Genomic DNA, 16,686 nt, shown 5'->3' with positions numbered 1-16,686 from the left:
CCACATCAAGTCAGCAGGCAACACGAGCAGGTGCTTTCACTGGCATCCAAACACCTGATGCCAGTTCCCGACGGCTGGCTTGTGAGCTCCAAGCACAGCCTCCCTCCATGGTCACAGCATGCACAGGTTCCCTCTCCCACACTTGTTCTGGTGCCTCAATAAAGGCTGAGTTGATGCTGTGGTCTTCTCTTTCCTGCTCCAGCAGGGGGATTGGACTAGATGATCTTTTGAGGTCCCTTCCAATCCCAAACATACTGTGATACTGTGATCAACAGACTTGTACTGCCTCTGTCTCCCAAGTACCTTATTTTCTGAAGCTCGTGGAAACTTAATTATTTTTGAGACATTCCCTCCCCCCACCCCATCTGCCAAAAATGACTGAAGTCTGCCAAGAGAAGCAAAAGTAATTAGGGGAAGACACATATAGGCAGCGAGATTAGCCCAGACACCTTTTCTTTGGAAACCAGGCTAAAACCCACAGTATTGTATTTATTAAAACAGTCCCCTGAAGTCAGATTTGTGATTGCCATACTCTGTTATTGGCAATATGGCAGATTTTTAAAACAATTTTTGGATGATTATATTTGGTTTCTACAAATCAGATTGATCCCACCCCTTCTAGCCGCAAGCAAGCCATTTATAAACACTTTTCCCAGCTGTTAAATGGGAATAATTACCTACCTGCCTCAGATGTGGTCTGTGTGCACACAAACAGTGGTTTGAAGATCCTATAAGCATTGCTTTACATAAAAAAATAATTATTGTAAACATTGATGTAACCATGTATTCATTTTATTCATTTTGAGTGGTTGCAACCTTTTAAAAATAGCACAATAGAGGTCTAATCCTCAGATATATTTAAGCGTGATACAGAGGAAGTAATTCATTTAGCAAATATTTTGCCAAGTTAGCTTTCTGCTGCCATTTAACTCTTACTAAAAGAATGTATTTGATTGGACAGTTCCATTAGTTTTAAAAGGAATATCTGACAAAGAAATAATGGAAAAAGTTTCTAGGAGGCCTTTCTCAAATGTTTCCTTCTCTATCTGTGCTCACTGGATAAAAATACATCTCCTTAGCCCCTGAATTCTTCTCAGTCATGCCACTGGGTACTGAAAGGCCTGAAGGAAACTCAGCCAATGCGTCCATCCATGCAGACCCATTTGTAGAATCATAGACCAACGGAATCATAGAATGGTTTGGGTTGGAAGGGACCTTCAAGGGTCATCTAGTCCAACTCCCCTGCAATGCGCAGGGACATCTTCAACTAGATCCAGTTGCTCAGAGCCCCATCCAGCCTGGCCTTGAGGGGGAGGATCCTCCTCCTCCCTCCCGCCTTCGTGAAACCTCACCAACACACTCACACATGCTGCCTGTGGAGCTGCAACACGAGACGACAGCTTTCTTCCCAGAACCTGTGGCTATCCAGGGATGGTACATCTGCTTCACACAAGCTGGGGCAGTACAGGAAGCTATGGAAAATGAGCACAAACTCTTTGAAGAGGGCAGGCAGCACGAGAAAGGTGTCAACAGCCCACGCAAGCACTGCACACCCTTCCCCCTGCCCCCAATATACATTTGAGGATGATTTTGAGCATAAACCCAACCTTACATGTTCCATAACATCCAGGCGTGCTGCCCCACTCCTTCCTTCCCCCATCCCGGTCCTGCTGCACCGGATGCATTCCCGCCGCTCTGCCGGCACAGGGTTGCGCACTAAGTGTTGAATCAATTAATCTGTCAGCTGGGTAAAAAGAACCCAAACCTGTGGATGTGTTTTCCCAAGTCATCAGCTAAACAATGTCCAGCTGCCAAATTGCCCCAAATAAGGAACCCAAGCAGTGTTGTCTTCTTAATTATAAAAGATTTTTATCAGCTTACCTGAATGCGTTTTGGACTTCCTCCTTGTGCCCTAATTGAATTCTTTAATTATGAGCAATTAAGAGCCAGTATTTTCAATAAATGCTGAGAGGAATGATGTTCCCTCGTGTATACCCAAAAAAGGGTTATATTACGGATTTAGCGAAGGTGCGCTGTGATTGCATCAATGTTTTAAACTTCTAACCAGTATCTCCTTTTCCAGCAGGCATTGATTTTGCAAGACTGTTTCTAACTTAATCAATGTCTCCTTTTCACCCACAAAACTACAAACTATCTACAAAGTGTGAAATTAAAAAATAATCACTGCTTGTGTCAGTTGTGTGTATTTTACATACAAATATAAGAATTCAAATGAGAAAAGAAGTCAGAAAAAAACAACATTTAATTACAAAAGAGCTTTTTAAATTAAAAAAAGATAATGGCACTAAACCAGAAACACAGTTATTTAAGAGATCATAGCCACAGGGTGGTTGTAATTTTACACTGAAACTGTACAGCTGTTCCTATCATCTGCACTTTGCTCCTGATTAAAATAACATCTAGAGTTCCAGTAACAAGCAAATTTTTACAGAACTATAATGTATTATGAAAATGCACATCATTTTTGTATTACATGACAAAAAAACCTTACATTTATTACATTAGATTCATAAATATTTACCTAAGCATTGTACTGTTTTTCTACTCTACTGCTTAGACTTAAAGAACAGGGAGTGTGGTTTGTTCTACTGACAGAAGTGATTTGTCTCACAGGGCTCACCCATAGTGGCACAGTGCTAAATCACCCAGGGGTACCCAACGAGACAGAGCTTCGAGGGGAGCACAGTCACATTAGAACAATTTCCTGTGGTATTCATCCTGCATCTGAGAAGCGTTCAGTGCTTCCTTTCCATATGAAGGCAGCCTTTGACTTCAAAAAAACAATAAATACTTGCCCCCCCAAAATTGTTCATATGCTGTGGATAACAAATAGAACCAGTAGATGTCTAATTCTTCTATGACCTTTCAGAGTTCTGTTTCACTGCTTAAATATAAAATGGAGAGTTCCAGTGGTTACTTTGGGAACAACATAGTCAGGGCCTGTATCCAAAGCTCAGCAGAAAGACCCTTTATTCCTTTAATCAGCTTTGATCACATAAAAGAATGTCATTCAGTCCTTGATTGTATGTAGAATATTCCTTACGAGGTCAATATAATTCTGTGTGTGCACAGAAAGAAAATATTTCATCCCAAGGATATAATTTCACAGTAGTTATTTCAGGTAGTCAGCACACAGGTGTGAGCGCTTAAGCACGGCTGAGCTAGTTTACATATCAATTGCAAAGCAGTACACAAATTGGTGAAGCCCAAAGTGTTGCTGTGGGACTGAGGCTCCAGAGCCACTGCCCACAGCTCTTTGTGCTGCAACAAGCCACGTCAGATTATAATTCATTATCAGTGAAGTCCACAGGGAGCTTTCAGTCCTGCCCTGCAAAGAGAAGTATTTGCAATAGTTCACCACTGGACTATTAATTTTTGAAGTGGTTTAGACAGCATCTATCAGCCTCATCATTTCCAGCCTCAACCAGGACAGACCAGACATAAAGCTGATGATAGATAACACCAAAAAACCCATGTGAACTCCACAGTAGACTTTTCCACTGATTTGGTGTGAAAGGTTTGGGGGTTTGCTACCTGTGGAATTCAAACTACAGTTTCCCTCTATAGTTATTTTATTCTTCCTGAAAGTTTTTATTGTGCTAGTGAGTGGCAGGTTTTGGCAGTTCACAAAATGCAATCTATCAGATGTCCAAAAAACCCAAAACCAGTATAAGTAACACAGCTGCATCTCATTGCTGAAGAACCAAAAGGTCTTTCCAGTGCTTGACAATATTCCAGAAAGGACGCTGCCAAGAGTGGTGAGCTACAAAAATGACTCACCTTGTCACATGGTCCTTTTTTTTTTTTTTTCCTCTTTTTTTTTTAAATAATCTCAAGAATACAATAAACTGGAATAAGAATAAAAAAATATTTTAAAGACCTAGCAAAAAAGCTGCATAGAAAGCATTTTCACAGTTGTTTTTCAACAGTTTTCATCAAACCTTACCTAGAAAGTGAACAAAATTAGGACTTCCAAAGACAAAATATATTGCATTGCAGGTTTGGTTTTTTTTTTTCCTGTGAAATTCACACCTGGGAAATTCATATGACTGGTTTTAGGTATTTTTAATACTGTATCATTCAGAAGTGCTCATCAGGATTTGGTTCTCCTGTGTACTAGCACTGTACAGACCTATATGAACACAACTCTACACAAACAGATTGTAGATCTCTAATATAAAGAGGTTAAACATCTGTTTGAAAAATAAATTTTTCTGAAATAAGACTTACCAGATGGGAGGTAGATTAGTGCCATTAAAATATTTAAGGTAGTTATTCTCATTTCAAATATGAGTGGGAAAACTGTGCTATACCCAAAATGTTGCTGTGAGTAAAACTGAAAATTTATTGGTAATCGCTATTGGGCTTCCATCACTTTTTTTTTTTTTTTTTTAAAAACTGGATAAAGTTCTATTAATATGTATAACAGTTGAATGCTGAAAGGACACATTATCCCTTTGAAACATTCAGCCTTACAAAGTAAGTCCACAAGTTGTTCATTTGCCATTAGTTGTGAGCTTAGCTCTGCTTAGATTTTATAACCCACTCAGCGTTTGGGTTGAGCTGGTGCAAGTCCTTCATGTAGGTATCACCATCAAGGCAGCGTTCTCCTAGAAACAGAAGAGATACATGGTTACATCAGTATCAAAAACCAAAGAAACAATTTTCAAAGTTCCTGTCATTGCTTTCCTCAGTTTAGGTTTTTGAGCCCTTTGTGTGCAAAGGGACAAAACCAAAGGACAACACAGCTAAAACCTAGAAGTGTTCTCGCCCTTCCTATCTGTCTTGGGGAGGGAGGGGGACAGAGGAAGGAGGAAGAAGCGTAGGGGCTGTGTCACCTCTGTGGTATGTTCTAGGTCAGATTTTTCACACAGATCATGCACATGGGAGCTCCCCTCTGCAAAGGTTTAGGAAAGGAGCAATGCCCTGGTCCTCTTATGGTTCACATTTACATAGAAGCCCATTAAAATTACAGGTTATTTTCCCACTCTTAAATGGAAAGTTTCAGCAAGGTTTGTCCTCGCTAAGAAGGTTTACTCCCTATCCTGCTCCTCTTGGTCAGCAGCTCTGCACAGCACTTGTAAAGGTCACTGCTCTAGGAGGGAACAGCAGTACAGAGTTCTTGGTGTGTTACAAGCAATTAATTTATGTCTAGTAGCGATGATGAAAATAGCATATGCTGATCCATCAAGATCTGCATGCTCTTCCTGTTCCCCAACAGGCAAAGCATTATCTCATGCATTTGCAGCCCTACAGCAGAGCCCCTCTCCCACTCCACCGTGCCAAGTGGTTGGGGTAGATAGTTTGTGTGCCAGCCAGACATTTCAAGCCCCTGTGCTCCTGAAGCAGGAGGTGAGCAGAGGTAGGATGCTGCAGCTGGGTTTGTCTGCCAGCTCTTTGGGTGCCCTGTGCAGAGCAGGGGAGAAGGCAAGACTCCTGTTCAACCAGGCTCGGTCTCCATCTGCTCATTCTTCATCCACTCTCCTTGCCAGGTGGCAGCCTGTCTTCCCTCCAGGATTTTTATCCCAACCTACATGACCTGTACTGCCCACACTGCTGAACTCGGCCCTCTCCCACACACAGTGCAGTGTGTTCAGGCAGTGAGAGCACAGAGACAGTGGTTTGCCATGTCCCTACCCAGTCCTGGTCACAAAGCAATGACAGAAGTCCTATTCGGTGCCCTGAAGCTCTATGCAGTACTAAGTAAACATCTGGAGACTTCAGCACCTCCATCTGCCAGGGGACAGGATCAGAGCATTGTGCACGCTGCAATTATGAGCATAAGTGTAAGCACATGAGTGTCCCTTGAGCCTGTCGAGTCTTCTTGCTTTTGGGGTCCCTCTACGTGAGTCAGTCACATTGGGCAGAAAAAGAATAGCAAAGATCAGGACAGCTAGTTTACTTAAACATGTATAGCAGGTTATAGTAATGGAGTTTATCTTATCTCAAGTGAGTATTTGTAAGGGCTGATTAAAGTTGAAATTGTTTGGAAGTATTTAGACAGAAGAAACATCTAAGCTTTCTATCCTATTTCATAACAAAACAAACCTGCAACTAGTAATGTATTTTCTCTGAGATCCATACTATTTCTGTCACGTTTAAAGTGATAGTAAGACGTTTCAATTTCACTGCAATTCTGTTACAAAAACTTTTTTCTACAGTGACCAAATCTCTGTAAAAGAAAAATATACTTCTTTCCTTTAAAAAAAGTCTTACAAATGTCTGTACATATTGGAAATGCAAGGGAACATATGATACATTATATAAGAGAGCATCCAGCTCTCTTAGTAACTTCTTTTTTGCCATCAGACTTAGTAAAAACACTAAAACATATCTGTTGTACAGAATATAGAAAAGTGTTATTTTTAATTTACTTTACGTCACTTGATTTAGACACACGCACACAAAAGTAATTGATTTAAAATAGTGATTAAGTAAAAAGAAAAATTGCTGGAAGTAGCAATTTACATACAGGATTTAAACTTGCAAAGTAAAAAAGTACAGGGTATTAATGTAATTTTATAACTTCAAATAAAGCTTAAGAGGTCACAGTTAATAAGAAAAATGTAAATGTAAGTCCAATCCAATACTGCCTTCTAGTTATATTTTTTTCCTGAGCATATGAAAAATACTGTGATTAGAAACTGATCTCCAATGCAAAAATACTTCTGCATTCACCAAAGAAAATTTCAGAATTGTGTTCAAAAGTTTGGCATTAACCTTACCCATTTGCTATTTGCTTTAATCAAGAGGGTCTAGAAAACAGAGCAGGAAAGGCAAGCTGTTGGAAAATTTTATCACTAGGTCATCTTTCTGGTTGAGCATTTTTCCCCAAAGGAACCTGCAAGCAATGCTCAAATGCAGAGCATGAAGGATTGTAAGATCACTTACTATGCCTCAATACAAAGAGATGAGTAAAATGAACTTCAGGCACCTTCCTATCCAAGCTTTCTGTGCTTCTTCACTGTGCCTATATACCAGGAACATCTGTTACAGCTGTGAGCATCCCCTTGGAGAGGTAAGAAGATACTACTGATATGATGATCACACCAACACCTCTGCTTCCTTCTCCCCAAGGTTAGCTGTCTGCCTTAGTGTCAGGGAGAACTGGGAACATGAATAAAAATGCAACGATAGTGAAGCCAATGGACAACATGCCAAGGAATCCTATTCTATTAATAGCAAAATAAGTTGTTCAGAAGCCATTCTTACCAATATTTCCTCCTATTTCATAAAGAAAGACGTCTTCTTTCTTTAGTGTTTGGACATTTCCACTGTCAAGAACAAAACACAATAAATAACAGTATTGTGAAAGAGCTTGTACGCCCGCCATGTAGACATGTCCAGGAAAAATTAAGCTAATTACCATCAGCAGTGTAGTTAGAATCATAGAACCAATGTCCTGAGTTGGAAGGGACCCACAAGGATCATTGAGTCCAACTCCTGTCCTGGCACAGGACAACCCCACAGTTCACACCATGTGTCTGAGGGTGTTGTCCAGTCTTTTCTTGAACACTGTCAGGTTTGGGGCCGTGACACCTCCCTGGGGAGCCTGTGCCAGTGCTCCACCACCCTCTGGGGGAAGAACCTTTTCCTAATGTCTAACATAAACCTATACGTGTCATAAACCCTTCATTTTTATACTAATTTACTGATATAGTAAGTGAAAAAGCATATCCGTGCATGCTAGGGCAAATGAATAGCCCTGCAAGTGAGTAATATACTACAGAAAAGATAAAATAAGATAGATGTGAAGAAACTGTGGGTTTTGGAAAATTCCATTGTTATTAGCAAGTAGCCTGATATTTACCCTCTCATTTTCCTTTCACTGCTGCTACAAAAATAAGTATTGCCCTCAAACATTTCATATTTCTGAAAAAAAAAGCCTTATGTTTGGGTGGGAAAAACCACATTCTTGCTGTTTTTAATTTTGCTGCAACTAAAAGAAGTAAAAACAAAAAAGACAGTGGAAGAATAAAGTCGCTGTATTACAAAGAGATTCCATTATTCTCACTCCTTAATTGTAATAATATATGTGAAGGCACAGCCAGAAAATAGCTTTCTGTCAAGGTCTAAACTTCTAAAAACAGCATTTAGGAAAATGCAGCTTCTTAAGCTCATCTAGTATAGCACATTATTGATTTAGCACGAATAGTTATACATGGTTGCACGCGTGTGTTCATTTTTTTTTTTTCCTAAGTCTATTCTGATTTGTTACTTCCTCATATTTATAAAGACAAATGTAAAATCTTGATTAAAACTTCTCCCTTTCTAAAGGTATTTGGATGACTCAAATGTAGATTTCCTTTTAAATCACTCCACCTGCACAACATATGCACGTATTTATATTCTAACACCTATACTGCTGCTATATATAAATGCATTTTTTTACAAAATATTTTTTTTCTCTTTTCCTCATTTCTTTGTTTCCTAGACTTATTTACTTGAAGTTCCCTTCTATCTTCTTCCCAGAAAGTTGCAAAAGTATTCCTGACCCATCAGATTAAATAGCAGTTAATTTTTTACTAACAGCACTCATGTATTCCTGAAGGCTTCATGAGCTTTATGACATTGGAAGTACTAACTTAATTCCTCAAGCATGTATTCTAATAGGCTAAATTTGGCTCAAAAGTTCATTAAGTCACCTGGATTTCAAGTATTTAAAATTTTTTTCTTGATATAATATATATTGATATAATGTAATATATATGCATACAAATATATGCATATAATATTCTTCCAAAACAACAACAAAACAAAAATGCGTTCGTACCTTTTCTGGCTGAGAAACCTGGCTACTATATCACCGGCTTTCAGTTCTTCTGTCAGCTGTATTGCCATGGAAACTTTGGAAAGATGAGGTGCTTGCACCCGTATCACTCCCTGAGGAACATCAGCCTGCAAAGCAATAACGGTGTTGGAGCAAAGCAACTTGCAGCTGGCTTTGATGCGCTCCTCAAAACACAGTATGGCAGAAGTAACTTGGTACAGTGCTCTGTAAGTACACTGAACTGCTATCTACTACACTTCACTGCAGAAATATGATAACTACACAGTAATTCAGTAAATTACATCAGACCTTCACATCTCTTTTTAACAGCAGGGAGAACTTCGGAACAAAAGAACAGTAGTGTTTAATTATTTTTCAAAGATGTTAAGAATAACAATTACTGCTATATTAAGAACACACTTCAGCGTGATAAGAAGCATATGAGACTGATACAGAAAAGACTTGCTGCACACATGAAATCCGGGCAACCTCCCTGCACCACCCCCCACTAAAACTTCCAGAAGAAACCTTTCCAGATTCATTTAATCTGAATTTCATGCCAAAAAAAGAAATCACAAAGTATTCATAGGTAAGTCCACTTTAAGTGATCCCTCTTTCCAAATATAATTTCATTTTAAAATGGCTTTTTCTCCCTATTTTTCATTCTCCAGAATGTATTCAGCTAGTCAAACTGCAGGTATAGCTACGTAATGGATTTTTATTTTATTTCAACCCAAAAATCCTAGGTGACGAATATCGATCATATTAGTTACAGAGAAGAAAGGCTCCAAAGGACAGTTTTTCTTTTCAACTTGCAGTACACGACATGTGAAGTTACAAAAGGATTAATGTATTTATGAATAAGGTCCTAATTTCTGTTCCTGGAAATCTTGAGGTAATTTGGCTATTCATATTACATTACCTTTTACCCAAATGTACTCATTTTGATATGAAATGTAAGAGTCTCAGCAGTCAAGGTTGGTTATGGCAATTCATGCTCTTATTTTATCCCTACATTTACTGCAATTTTATGGCTGAACACTTCTACCTCCATAATCAATGAACAAATCTGGGCACCTGTGAATCCAGGATAGCTTCTCTGAAACCATCTGAGTTAAACGAATATAGAACAAGTATAAAAGTGAGCAGAATCAGAAGCACAGCTTCCTGAGAAAGCTAAAGGCTCATTATAGCACAACTGATGAGCTATGGTAATTTTACTCAAATAATCCTTCTATATCCAGTCTTTTTATTTATTGATTTAAAAAATACTAGACATAGTAACTATTCATGCCTAAAGCACTAAGATCACCAAATTGAGAATTTGCTTCAGAGTAATTGTGGAATCAAAAATTCATAAGGCTACAATTGTTACCAAAGAGCAACTCCCTAAATTTATCCCTAAATTTGTAAAAAATTTTCTTTTAAGTCTCCACCTATGGAAACAATGTCTGTAGCCGTCGGCTAGGAAGTTAACACCTGCTTAAACATCTTTTGTCTCTTTCAAAACCATTGTGATCCTGGCAAAAGGAAAGGAAACTTTTGAGGATGAAATAGTTATTTACATATGTCCCTAACTTGTCTTTCAACATGGTAAATTTAAATTGGTTTTAATTTTTCTATAAAATTCTGTAACATTTTATCTCAGTTGACTTTAATGTTTTTTTTTCCAACCTTCAGCTAGTGTTATCTACCCTGTTATGGGTTTTTTCTATACAATGGACATACGATAAATTATTTAAAAACTCGCCTGCTTTGAGTGTACAAGAGAAGGAACAAGGAATGTCCACAGAGCTGTAACATTACACTCACAGATCAAACAGAATAATTACTTTGTTTATTCAGACAGAATCATTAACTCAGCTAATGAGTCCATTTTGCCACTTCCACCACCTGCATATACAGAAGAACTCATGCTCAGCTGCACAATATGTTCATGGTCCTCAACTATATAAGAGAACAGATACTGAGCATCCTCTAGCCCATTCACTGTGCAAGTCAGTGAGAAAGAAATGTGGCCATAAAATGTCTAGGAGCAGAGTCACAGAGGATCTGTTTTCTGCACAACACAGTTCAAAACATCCAAGTTAGGGCTCCACATCACAACATGCAAGCCGAGTACCTATAAGGTGATTGACAATATGCTGAAGGGTGGGTCACCACTACTTGGCTTGCGAGTCTCCCCTCCTGTCCCACAGGCTCTCTCGGGATGAGGTTTGCAACGCTGAAACCTCTGGCTAAGTTAGGCACTTTGACACTTTAAAAACCTGGAGACAAATACATCCTTAGTTGATGGACTATACACTGGCCCACATTCAGTCTGCAGCAGGCACAGCAGTTGCCTGTGAGGTATTTGTCTTCCTTCAAACCCCTTCTTTTCAGAGGGACTTGAATCTGTATGTCACAAAAGAACTGCAGCTGCTTGGCTATAGGATCTGGGGTGGGTCTCTTCCAGATTCTCCTGTTCCATTTTGCATGACACAAATATTCATCTGACTAGATGAAGAGAGGAACAAAGTGACTATGCAGTATTTTCACTAACGACTCAGATGATGGAATATAATGTATATTCATGAAATGTGAGAATGATACCAGGCAGGAATGGGATGAACATTATGAAGAACAAGACTGGAATTCCAAAGGATCTTGCTACATGCAAGATAAAGTCTGAAAAAAAGGAGATGTAGTTGTTCTCTTTGAACTGCAAAGTGTTGCACTTAATTTGGGACAAAAAACTGTAAAATGACATAAAGACAAATGACTTAGCAGGTAGCAATTCTTTAGTAAATAATCTGGCAATGCAGTAGATAAATTCGGCAAGAGTCAGTAATGTTATACTGTGAAAATTCAAAAAGTTTATGTAAACTGAAGGACTATAAAACGCAATGGTTATTTTAGCCTGTTAGATAAGCCCAACAGCATTGCATTGTACTGCTAACGTGACTGTTTTTGGAACAACTGCAACATACGGAGGAATACAATAACAGAGGGTATAAACGTGACTGTGCTAGTAGGTAAATTTCCAGTCCTGAGGGCATCTTTGTTTCCCTAGCTAGAGCATTATGCACTCCAACAACACCACAAAGACTTAATCCCTAACACAGACTTGGAGACGCAGGTATGCATCAGTATCCCAAAGAGCAATTAACCCTCACAAGCCCTCTACTATTATTCTCTCTCAATTAACCCTCATGAGCCCTCTAACATTGACCACTCTCAGCGCTGTGCAGAGATCTTGCCCAAAGTTTACAGTAAATGCTATTTAACCTCTATCTTTAAAGGAGAAATCTGATAGAGAGCCCTTATCAGAGATAAGATGAAATTTTATCCAAATGAGTTGACTGCCATTAAGAATGCAGATATTTACATATTTCTGAAGAGCATGGAAGTGACTCAAGCTCTGTCCATCTATGTTTCATCACGTGGCATGCCACAGCATACGGTAGAAAATAGCAACTTTTACTTAGCTTTTGTTCAGCTGCATGCAAGATAATTAACTCTCAGAACTTTTAAACAGTCTTCACTGGAGTGGGGAATCACCACAAATCTGGCTGGCTTACTTGCTATCTAATAGTGGAATGCAGTTCAGGAACTGTACAGGTAAATCACCTCAATTTCAAATTAAGGCAGTATAAATTGAAAATTGGGGAAAAAGAAAAATCAATTCCTTCTCCTTAAAGAATGGGACAAGTATTTGCTTGGAAAAATGTATAAGACTGTCATTCAAAATGAAGACTTATCAATTTGGGAATATGATTTTAAGAGTAATATGTTCTCAGGCACCCAAATTACTGAATGCTTCAAATAAGCATGAAGGATTTGTGAAAAACTGTACCACCTAATTTTGAAGGAAATCTCCACAGATTTCTAGGGCTTAAAGAAAACTCTTAAGGAGTAACTTTACATTTACACTTCGGTATTACATGAGATTTCAACCCTAACTCCCCAGTGGATTAAAAAGGCATATTTTACTCTAAAAGACCAACAGCACTGAATTACAAAGAAATTCAATACCTGAAGTTTCAACAGCATTTGCCTATTTCAGTGTATTTGCTGTTATTCCTCTGTTGAACAGAGGATGGCAGCATTAAGTGTAATCTCATCAAACTGAGCTGTAGTCAAAGAATCCCTTTCTTACAGTGTAAAACAAATGTCAGCATTTACTTTCCTTTATTCTAAAATTGCAAGTCCTCATTCTGTATACAAATTCCTTCATACAGATAGATATGAAAGCAAGGCAAAGTGATGTATGGAGAATTAATTAATTTTGGACATTAAGAGATATATTAAATACTGCACATAAAATGAGGCAGGAACACTGAAATATGTATCCAGCAGATATCAGATGCAGTTGTCCAAAGGATCCAGCTTTTTGCACATTAAAAAAAAAAAAAAGGCATACTTACAAGGCAGATTTGAGGGACATTATAGCATATTCGTTTGCCATATTCTATTTTTTTGCTTTATTGCTTAAAAAATGCCTTTATTAGAATATGACAACCCCTTTTTGTAACAGTTTTCCACACATGTACTTGGTAAGAAAAACAGACCATTGAAACCAATGCACTTTTGCAAGCTACCACAAGATGTCTCTAATTCACCAGAATCTTCAATATTACTTCAACCCACAAGGTAGTATTTTCATACCAACTACATCCGATACGTACTCATTATGTTTTTGGGATACAGATATTTGGGGTTACATGTTTATGTATCTAAAGTAACTTTGGAATAATGTATTTTAAATGCATTCTAATTAAGATACCATACTGTATAGGCTAATGAGCTTCAAAGACTTATAATTACTAACTTCAGTGAAATTGTAAATAATAAGCAATTTCAAGGTACATGAGATATAGTTTTGAAAAGTTTCCATGGCAGTGGGAACAGTTCGGTTAAAATACCTGTAAAGTACAGAAAAAAAATAGTACTATAATGCCATGGGATTTTACTTGTTTTTGTTAAAGAGTGTGTGAAGAAGGTTACACTGAAACTTATGCCCTGACATCAGTGGTGGGTCTGGCAGAAGTCAATTACCAAATGGAGAGATACGAAACTGTAGATTATATATACCGTAGTAAATTGGGAGTAGACACTTGGACAGCAGCTGCATAAGAAGCAGTTTATGAGTTTTTTATATTTATTTTACCCTTTGGGGTTTCTTGGGGTGGGCAGGTTGTGCATGCTCTGACATGCTCCACTTTACAAGGAATGGTTACACATTAATTGAAGCAAAGAGTGCAGTAGTGGAGGAAGAAGGATTAAATGCTGTCTTTGTTTCCAAACACTATTAAATATCTAATAGTGAAATCTAGATATTTATTTTTTAAGTAAACACATGGTCTGCTGTGACTTCATTGTGCAGCAATGCATCTAAACCTGGTGCAGTAATAATGAGTGTTGTCACAACACTTGCTTCCTCTACAGACACAGACCTAGGGTACTTGTGTTTCAGACACCCAAACTGAACTAACCTGTGGGATATAATTTTTCCAAATATAAATATTTTGAAAAATCTGGGAAAACAACCAACCAACCCACCCAACCCTCTAAATGTGTCCTGCTGGTAACTCATGAACTATGAAACCTATATTAACTTGATACCTATCAAAATTCTCAGTTAAATAAATGTAGATATCACCCCTGGTATTTGCACTTTTTCACTAGGGATTATTGTCTTATTAGTGGTATGTTTCCTTACATCATTAGGGGTCTTCTCCTGTTTCTCATGCTTTTCCCGGTCATATGCCATCTTTTTCAGAAGTTTCTTCATAGCTTTGTCCTTTTTCTCCTTCTTCTGGCTTTCAGTGTTTTGTTTTCTCACTTGGTTAACAATGAACTTAGGAATCTAGATGAATATAAATGTATTTTCATTAGTATATAAGTATGAACATCTACATAATTTCCTTAAGTAACTAATTTATCAACATTTTGGAAATTGACAGATTGTCAGGTAGAACTCAAAAAAAAATAGTATTTATTTCCAGCAATAATTAAAGATTCCAGTAATATAAAGCTGTGAAACCATTTAAACCCCACTCCATTTGCAATGTTATATTCCATTCAGTAAGCTCTCAGAGGAAGAGAGGTAGAATCATGCAGTGTTTTTATTTTCCTCATCCAAAATCATTCACTCACCACTTAGTCTGTGTGATGGTGATAATAGCGTTCCCTCACATGCAGCAAAGGTCAAAACGGTTTAAAGTTGCTGATGGACAACAAAGCCCGAACTTCTCCAGTCTGTCTAAGTTAGAGCTTTGCTTAAGACCATGACACAACTTCACGTTTTGTCAAAACATGTTTCATATAATATCAAGTTCGATCCAAAAGGGAAATGGACTAAAACACCACGTTTCCTGTAAATATCTCTAAGCATAAAAGAATAAATTCCTCATAACAATGCATACTGATAGGCCAAATACAAAGATTCCTCAAGGACTTAGTTTTGAGTTCACATATGGTACATACAATATAAAAACTCCGACCATCAGAGCTTAATTCTTCTATAAGATACAAGGATCCCGTTTTGCTCCCATAAGAGTGACCTATGAGCAAGAACCCAGCTGGATGGGGCTGATCTTTCTCTAAATCACGGAAATAATTCACATTACTTCTTTGTTCAGATGCCTTGTTTGCAAAATTTATTATTTCCACCCCCACTTGGAGAATACACTTACTGTCCAGAGCAGTTTTTGGTATTGAATCATAAAACGCATGACATTTGCTGTTCCAGCTGCCATAACAAACTCGCTTTGTTCAATAGTCTTTGAGCCCAACCCATGAAACGTGAAAAGGTTTGGGGCCATCACCATCGCAACATTCTTTAACGTCATTTTATTTTTCTCTCGATGATCAATTACCCTTTGGAGGAATTCAAGCAGTACCTGAAATAAGAGCAGAACTTAGAGCTCAATTCTGCACATGAAAAAGTTACGACTGAAAGATGATGTTACACATTTACTGAAAAAAGCTCTTCATCCCTAATAAAACCACATTAAAAACAATCAATACCAGAAGTGTGGATATGTTTATTCACAGGAGTGTAACGCAATTTTTGTTTCCTTTAAGAACTGAAGTAAATAATTCTAGTTATTTTTGTGGATAACATTTTCAAAAGCATTCAAGTGACTTTGAAGCCCTGCACAGTAAGATTTTTTTTTCAAAACCCTCGTTATGTAGGTGCATAAGTAGCATCCCACAGATGCTTTTAAAAACACTGCTGTTGCTTTTCTTAAATTGAAGGTGAACACAATATTGCCAGCTGTCACGGCTATGGAGACATGGAGGGGCTAGTTCTGTAAGGTAAGCAATTCATGAGTAAACCACCGCATTGTGAATGACAGGTACCCAGTCAGAAACTGCCAATCTTCAATTAATTCAATTCCAGACATGTGTAACTCAACTCAGGAGCCCTACTGACTGCTTCCACACATTAAATAAACTCAAAAAGAAATGTTTAAACAATAACACCTAACAGGGGTTTTTTTTGCATGTAATAGAGGATGTTCTGCATCCTATACAAATCCTGCAAATTCATTTTTGATTGTAGCAATTTTAATAGTAAGCATATTCTGAAAAAGATGAACAGCTTTGTTACAAAAGAACAAGCCCAAATTGGAAGACTCCACCTAATGTGCTGCACATATCAATAGGAAGTGTAAATTTCTAGCTTATTGCAAGTAGAAACAAACAGCACAGAGAAAAGTGGGGAATAAAAATTAAGAGCAAAACCCATTTCATAAAAGCAAACTCTCATCCACAGTATTCTAACACTGTTTATTTTCTGAACTGGAAATGATGACTTCTGGGAAAAGAAAAAAAAAAAAGGCGAGAGAGTAAAACTTGTAAGAGATTATTATTGCAATCTCCTGGAAAAATTTCAAGTCATTCTTAGA

General features: G+C 37.9%; 1 protein-coding gene across 7 annotated transcripts in view; it reads right to left on the bottom strand.

Moving 5' to 3' along the window:
• Nucleotides 1-2,141: 2,141 nt before the first annotated feature.
• The window catches only part of ARHGAP18 (Rho GTPase activating protein 18), a 66,543-nt gene continuing 51,998 nt past the window's right edge, over nucleotides 2,142-16,686 (bottom strand). For 2 of the 7 annotated variants that reach the window (XM_082050123.1, XM_082050125.1), the window contains 5 exons: nucleotides 15,469-15,675; nucleotides 14,493-14,639; nucleotides 8,795-8,919; nucleotides 7,234-7,295; nucleotides 2,144-4,631 (listed from right to left, as the gene is read on the bottom strand). In XM_082050123.1, coding sequence (XP_081906249.1) covers nucleotides 4,540-4,631; nucleotides 7,234-7,295; nucleotides 8,795-8,919; nucleotides 14,493-14,639; nucleotides 15,469-15,675 — 633 coding nt within the window. In that variant the 3' untranslated portion in view covers nucleotides 2,144-4,539. Of the gene's footprint in view, nucleotides 4,632-7,233; nucleotides 7,296-8,794; nucleotides 8,920-14,492; nucleotides 14,640-15,468; nucleotides 15,676-16,686 lie in introns of all 7 variants that reach the window. The other 5 variants (XR_014183819.1, XR_014183818.1, XM_082050124.1 and 2 more) reach the window with 5 other exon arrangements.

Source organism: Streptopelia decaocto, assembly GCF_964273445.1.
Source record: "Streptopelia decaocto genome assembly, chromosome: 3".
Classification (NCBI taxonomy): domain Eukaryota; kingdom Metazoa; phylum Chordata; class Aves; order Columbiformes; family Columbidae; genus Streptopelia; species Streptopelia decaocto.
Note: the sequence above shows the minus strand (reverse complement) of the source record. Positions and strands in the feature narration are given on the sequence as shown.